Source organism: Etheostoma cragini, chromosome 16 (assembly GCF_013103735.1).
Source record: "Etheostoma cragini isolate CJK2018 chromosome 16, CSU_Ecrag_1.0, whole genome shotgun sequence".
NCBI classification, from domain to species: domain Eukaryota; kingdom Metazoa; phylum Chordata; class Actinopteri; order Perciformes; family Percidae; genus Etheostoma; species Etheostoma cragini.
The window spans coordinates 24016699-24024545 of NC_048422.1; the positions used below are offsets into that span (position 1 = coordinate 24016699).

General features: G+C 44.8%; 1 protein-coding gene across 1 annotated transcript in view; it reads left to right on the forward strand.

Annotated features, from left to right (window-relative positions):
- The window catches only part of acads (acyl-CoA dehydrogenase short chain), a 12513-nt gene extending 7981 nt beyond the window's left edge, over positions 1-4532 (forward strand). Inside the window, exons 7-10 of the mRNA XM_034895800.1 lie at positions 2184-2321; positions 3162-3257; positions 3924-3980; positions 4066-4532. Coding sequence (XP_034751691.1) covers positions 2184-2321; positions 3162-3257; positions 3924-3980; positions 4066-4218 — 444 coding nt within the window. The 3' untranslated portion in view covers positions 4219-4532. The remainder of the gene's footprint in view (positions 1-2183; positions 2322-3161; positions 3258-3923; positions 3981-4065) is intronic.
- The last annotated feature ends 3315 nt before the right edge of the window (positions 4533-7847 follow it).

A 7847-nucleotide genomic window follows, 5' to 3' on the forward strand; every position in this document is an offset into this window, starting at 1 on the left:
ACCCCATGTTGTGGGGGGGGGGCTAATTTCTTTTTTTTTTATTCCTCTTTTTAATGAGCTTTACCCTGGGTGTGTAAACTCATTCTAGCCACTTTAGTTGTCAATTAATTTAAAATGTGATGACTAATCAATGAGCCTTTGCAGCTCTAGTTCATTCATTGTGACACAGACTCTGTTATCTTTCCAGATAAGAGCTGAGTCAAACTAAAAATCTCTTGTGTAAACACGTCCGGTAAGTGAAGCAGCTCGGGGGAAGGATTCAACCTTTTTACAAGAAGTACAACTTCCTGAATATCCACTCCACTTCTCGACATGCTGGTCCCCGTGTAAATAGTTTCCTCACGGCTCTTCTTCCTGTTTAACGTCTGCAGGAGTCTTAAAACAGGTTGTTCAATAAAAAACCAGAGATCGAGTAGTGGAGCCAAGATTAGGACTGCAACGAGGATTCAAATAGTTGTCAATGCTTTCTAATAAAAAAGAAGATGCTAACTTACTTACTTACTTACTTAGATCTCATTTACAAGGAAGACCTGGATATAGGGCGCCTGGTTAGCTCCCCTGGTAGAGCGGGCACCCACATAAAGGGGTTTACTCCTCGACACAGCTGCACACTAGAGTGCGGATCGGGCCGGATTTTTCTGTCCGAGCCCGGCCCGCGTCCGACAGAGCAGTAACCGAACCCGACCCGCGTCCGACAGGCATTAAGATATTTATGTCCGGGCCCGAGCCGAGCCCGACACAGTTAAAATCGCATTTCTTTCTCATACTAATGACACATGTATGTTTGTTTGTGTGAAAAGCCCGCTTTTATTAACATCATATGTGGGGGATTGTGTTAGTAAATCTGAGTAAAATAAATACCTTCCTTAACCTGTATTGATAAGCCGCCCCAATAAGAGATGCGGTAACAAAAAAATGTTCAATGCCTTATCGCGCTGATGTGACCGAGCCCGACCCGAACCCGAGCATCCTTTCTAAAAGTCTGTTCGAACCCGGCCAGGCCCGTCGGGTACCGTCGGGCTCGGGTCGGGTATCCATCCTCTACTGCACACACAGCCTTTGCTGCAAGTCATTCCCCTCCTCTCTCCCCTTTCAATTCTAAGCTGTCCTGTACAAATACGTCTACAACGCCCCCAAACAAATCATCCTTATAAATAAATAAATAAATAAATAAATAAAAATAATTCTAACTAAAAAATACAATTAAATGTTTTGGCCATTATATGCCTTTTAATGGCAGGACAGCTGAAAACATGAAGGTGGGGGGGAGGCGTGCGTGTACGTGTGTTTGTGTGTTCGTGTGTGTGTGTTCATCCGCCTATCCAGTATCGGGTCTTAGTTAGTTGTCAATGCTTTCTAAAAAGCTGCTTTCTGGACGCCCGTCATTGCCAATTATACACCCCCTTTTCCCCCAGAGTCGCGCTCCAGACGACGAGTCGAGCTCCAGACGGCACAACACAGACTCGGTGCTTCAGTTTCACCGTGTCTGGCTCGGCGGGTTCGTCATCCCTGCTGCCAGCTGGCTCGCTTATTTGACGCCATCTGCTGTTGTGACTGTATAATGACTTTTAAAATCCAGACCCCAAATATTAGCCAATAACACTTTTTCAGATGTATCTCCAGGGGGGCAAAAACACAAAAAACCTTTCTTGTATTCAAGGTGATACGGTATTAACTAAGTGAAAACCTGTTGCAAGCATATCTGGTTTTCATGGTTAGTTAACGGTTTAACCCGTCTTATCATTTAGTGATGTTGAAACTGTAATGGAAAATTACATTTAACCACTGATTTTCATATTAATGATTCATAATAAGATCTCCAATGCCTCTCAGATGACAGATACAGAAGTCATATACTCTGTGTGTGCTTCTCCTTGATTCGAGACCACATGGGTTGGTTATGACTCCACACCTTTTCCTTGAAGAATAGATGACGTGGAGCCTGACACAAATCGTTAATCTTTGCAGTAATTAAGTCAGGAAGACAGAAATGCAAAGTCCTTTTTTCTGATGCCAGCAAAAAGTGAGAAAACTGCAAAGAAATGGCCCAAAGTGCATTTAATGCTGTTGACTTGTTTTGTTGCTGTCAGCTGTTTCTGTTCCTTAATGGTAAAGTACACTGAGACCACGTTTAATGGAGATCTTACACTTTAAATCTGATTTGATTGGTTCGTGTCCTACAGCAAACCCTGGACAGCGGACGCATCGGCATCGCTGCTCAGGCTCTCGGGATCGCTCAGGCGTCTCTGGACTGCGCCGCGGACTACGCTCTCAAACGCACCGCCTTCGGATCCCCGATCGGCAAGCTGCAGGCCGTACAGGTGACACGAGCTGCAGACAGACAGACGGACATCACTCTTTTAACCACAGGAAACCGCTTCAATCAAACTGGGGACACTGATGTTGCTAAAAATGGGTCAACAAACGCGTCAGACAAGGTGGAATCGAACCAGCGGTTTAGCCAGATGATTATTACAGAAGTCTCCTAATGCTGTACTTACGCGCCGGAGTACCCAAAGTCTAAAATACATCAGAATGTAATTAAAGTTCATCACAGTGGAGCTTGGGTAGCTCACCTGGTAGAGCTAGTCCTCGACACAGCCGCCAAGGGTTCGATTCCGAACTGCCGCCCTTTGAGATGCTTGTAATATAACATAAATATATAGATTGATATTGAGCCAAATAAAATGGGAAATTATAGTGTTACAGCAGCAAAATCAGTCACACAGAATATAAATAAAAAACAATATACATACATTGTTGCCGTCCTTGCTACGGGATTCGGCAAAAGGTAAACATACGTCACATATTCCGTAGCTCTGATTGGTTGCAGGTCTATCTGTTGCTCTGATTGGTTGCAGGTCTATCTGTTGCTCTGATTGGTTGCAGGTCTATCTGTTGCTCTGATGGGTTGCAGGTCTATCTGTTGCTCTGATGGGTCCGATGGGGCAGCATCAGACTCAGATTCAGGCTAGAACCTGAATAAGACGACGTCAGACTTAGACACTTCAGCTGCGTAGAGTTTTTGAACTGTAACACACAAAGAGCAGAAAGTGAGGAATTTAGGTTTTCATCCTGGAAACGTACTCCAGGTGATCCAGACTTCATGAATGAATCAACCGATCGTTGAGGCACTTATCAAGTTTTTTCTCCTTGTTCAGATCAAACTAGCCGACATGGCTGTGGCGATAGAGAGCGCTCGTCTGCTCACCTGGAAGGCTGCTCTGCTTCGGGACTCAAAGAAACCCTTCACCAAGGTAACGCACACGCCAACTACCCAACGCACACGCCAACTACCCAACGCACACGCCAACTACCCAACGCACACGCCAACTACCCAACGCACACGCCAACTACCCAACGCACACACCAACTACCCAACGCACACACCAACTACGCCAACTACCCAACGCACACACCAACTACCCAACGCACACGCCAACTACCCAACGCACACGCCAACTACCCAACGCACACGCCAATTACACCAACAATTAGCGCTTAATGCACAACTCCAGGCAGTGCTTGTGTTTGGGTAGTTTTGGTGCCAAATCTGTGTTGTTGTTGTTGTTGTTGTTGTTGTTGTTATGCTCGTGGTGGGAAGATTTTTGAAATGGACTTTATGTTCAGTAGCACTTAGCATTCAATGCTAAGCTAAAAGTAATAAGAGTGATGCACACATTTCAGAGGCAATGAAATGCTTTCCATCTGCTGTTATTGTTTGTATTGAGAAGAGTTTATTATTCCATGGATTTCACTAATTTCAGTATGACTGTTATACCGTAAACTGTTTAAATCTGAGTGTGCACGACTCACACCTGCACTCTCCTCCCATTTGGCCCAGTGTTACAAAAAGTATGCATTTTGCTAGTGGGGGGGGGGGGGAGACCGGTCCGTCGTTACTCACCAGTGTTTCCCTGCAGGAAGCAGCGATGGCCAAACTGGCGGCGTCCGAAGCTGCGACGTTCTGCTCACATCAGGTAGGGAACCAACGCCGTAGGCTCACAGGAGAAACCCCTCGAGGGTTCTTCTTGTTAAAAGATGTCTGTGTTGTTCTTAAATCAGGCGATCCAGGTTCTGGGCGGGATGGGGTACGTGTCGGACATGCCCGCCGAGCGGCACTACCGCGACGCTCGCATCACCGAGATCTACGAGGGAACCAGCGAGATCCAGAGACTGGTGATCGCCGGCCAGCTGCTGAAGGAGTACCAGTCGTAGACCCACGTCTGTCGGGGCCTTTTGGTTCGACGTGGACTCGCATTCTCCCAGATCTGGAGTCGGATAAGTCCACCAGGACACCACACCTCATCCGTAAGAGACCCAGAAGAACCAGTACGAGGACGCTTTGGCGGTGGCGTCGATCGGAGACGACGATACAGACGTTTAGAGGAAAACTCACGATTCTTTGAGTCCATTTCCTTTGCTGGAAATTCAGGAATTAATATTTAACTCTGAGTTTTACGGTTTTTCTCCGCTGCCTTAATGGGAATATTTCTGCATCGCCGATTTTTAAAGGGTAATTTCACTAAAATGAAACAAAGTAGATATTTTCTGCTAGTAGTGTTGAGCCGTGCATCTTGTTGTTTTTTTATGTGCAGTTTTGAGGTGTCAGACTCTTTCTTGGTGCTAAAAGCAAAGTAGTTTGTCACCTTTTCGATGATAAATAGAGAGATGAAGTCCTTTCCCTTCCTGCCTTCATAGGATCTTTAATTAAAGAAATAAGTCCTGGGACTGGGAGAGACAAGTAATGATTAAGATCCCGTTTGAATTGAGCCATGAATTACACGTGTTTATTAAATATTTAGTGCTGCCAAACGAAATAATAAAAATAATCGCATTCACGTCATAGTTAACTCAATTAATCACATTAATCACACATTTTTATCTATTTTAAACGTCCCTGGATTTCTTTTTGTCCATTTTTTCTTATTTTTATTTTTTTTCTCATTTTGAATGCTCTTACCAACGTGGAACAGTGGCCCGGCTGAGTGTTCGCCCGCGGTGTACAACGTAGACGCAGACAGCTCAATGCGTACAGACAACACGCCACCTGGCTTAAGAAAGTCGTGTGTATGTTAACGCGACGTCATGATGTCACGATTCTTCAAAGCTTAATTCAAACGTGATCGTACATAATACGATCATGATCAATCAATATGTACAAAACGATGGCGTTTTTCCGTTGATGGTTGCTGCTCTCGTCGGCCGCGGTGCCCCGTCCTCATTTTTTCCGTTGCAGATTAGTACCGCCTCATGCGTGAGGTGAGCATGGCTGGTTTGTTATAGCGACTGACGTGACCTAACGCGACACACACACACACACACACGCACACGCACACGCACACGCACAACGTTGAAGGTGTGTTTTGATTATGTCATTGTCACAGCCAGAAGGCAAATTAGTTTCTAAAGAACCTGAGGGCGACAAATTGAAGAAAACTCTTTACTGGTTAAAACAGCTTCAACGGTTCAGGACCCCCCCCCCACCCCCCCCCACCCCCCACCTTCCATCTCTAGCGACGATGACTCAGTGATTAGTGACGATTCTCTCCGACCAATCAGCAGTCTGCAGGTTTTCACGTCACCTTTTTGGTGTCTCCTCAGCAGCGTGGAGCCTCGACGGAGGTAGTACTACATAAAGTACCTGTTAGCAGGTACCAGGGAGTTTTTCTCGTAATGGAAAACCCAAAAAGGCAAGTAGAGTAGATACCACGCAGTGGAAAAACGCCCTAATGTCCCATGAGGTCATGCAGAAAGGGGGAAGGTCTTTGCCGCCAAATCTAAAATAAGAAGCTAATTTACACATAACAACCTGATGAACCGCTCATTAGATGGTTAATGTCGTCGCTGTCGGGTGCAAACCTCGCATGTCCAAAAGGATTTTAACCCTCCTGTTGTCCTCGGGTCATTGAACCATATTCAAAAAGTTTCTATATTAGAAATTTCTGTTTTCTTCCAACCAAATTGCCCAAAACATTACGTGGATGGTTCCATGCAACGCTCGAAACAAGTATACTAAAGGATCAGTTCACTATTTCCATTGAATGTGGGTGTTTTTATTCAATTCTGCTAGTATTTGAAGAAAAAATTACAACAAAAATGTTCGTAAAAGCTTCAAAAACTTGGAAACAAACAACAAAAGTGACAAACGACAAATGTGTCGGGTGGGGGGGGGGGGGGGGAAGCAATTTTAAATTTATACCTACAAAATCACAAAGTCGCAGGTTGACGGGAGACAACACAAGGGTTAAGAAAATGGAAAAGCGGCTCATTTGACATTTTATTATTTACCTCGGATGAAATTGCCTCGTTACTGTTTAAATATGATGTAAAGTTCAAGATGGAGGGAGTCTTGTTCGTGCTTCTGTCTTCTGTCTGTGTGTTTGGTGCCTTTTGTCTAGAGCACGACATATGGATGGATGGATGAATATTTAAAAAATAAAAACGGACTGTCAACCATGTTATGAGTTTATTTTTTTTTGATTGTTGCATAGTCTGTCCACCAGAGGACGATCCACATTGATCACTTTCATTCCTCTGATCTTAACTATTAGTCCAAAATAATTCATAATTTCTGCTTTTTTAACTCAAACATTAGGTCTAATTCTGTATAAATGAGGGTTATTGACCGTGAATTCCAAAAAGTAAGGTGAAACTACTATTAAACGTCTGGAAAAAGTCTGAAAAAGGAACAAAAATGTCAAATCTGTGTTAGTCTTTGACCCGGGAGGACAACACAAAGGTCGAGGTGACGCCAGACATCGTCTCTTCGCGGTATTATCAAGTTTACTTTGGCTTTTGAATTTGAGGTTTTTGTCCGACAGTGACGTTACAATCCTAATTTGACAAATGGACACCGGTTTAATCCCAGTATGATGCATTTGTTGTCATGCTGTGTGTTTTATTTTTGTGAACTGGCCCTTTCTTAGTCCTGGTCTGACCCAGCAGGGGGCGCCGCGGGGCCTTCGTGTGTCTTTGTGTGTCTTTGTGTGTCTCTGACCCACTTCTGCTTCTAAATCACACATTCATGAGACACTGCAGCGTGTACTGCAGAACAGTTTTACTAATTTAATGGTTGTCTGTGACGTCTGTCGGCCTGAATGTAGAAGACACAGTGGCTTAAATACCACACACACACACACACACACACACACACACACCCTTAACCACACATACAGGCTACCGTTAACCTCTGGTTTGGTGTGTGTGTGTGTGTGTGTGTGTGTGTGTGTGGAAAAAGTGAATGTACAGTCTATGTCACAACACACATACTGTATACAGCACAGTTCTTGTGTGTGCGCAAGAGGACGAAAATGTGAATGTACATGGACCAACATGACACAACACATACTGTGTGTGTGTGTGTGTGTGTGTGTGTGTGTGTGTGTGTGTGTGTGTGTGTGTGTGTGTGTGTGTGTGTGTGTGTGTGTGTGTGTCCTGTTTATCCCCACCGGAGCACTGATTGCTCCGCTGGTCCAGACCTGGTCCAGGCTTCCTGCCTGGGGAGCAGCTCCGTGCTGATTGGTGCAGCCACAGATGATTTCCTGCTGGCTGCGTTGTCCAGACCCAGATCCAGGGGCCCCCCCAGCCGGTACCCGGTCCGCCAGGGTGTGGGACCCAGGGCCTGCCCCTCTCTGGCTCTGGTTGGATGAACATTACCCCAATTATTAAATGTGACATTTGGCACATTTATGCGCTCATGTGCTTTTTAATGAAGATTAAAGTAGAGATGCAAAGATTAATCATTGAGTCGTCAGCTGTTAATCTGCAGCTATTTTGATAACTGATTATTCAGTTTGAGTCTTTTTCTTTGTGCAAATAAGTAAAATGTGTGTCAGTGTGTTAAA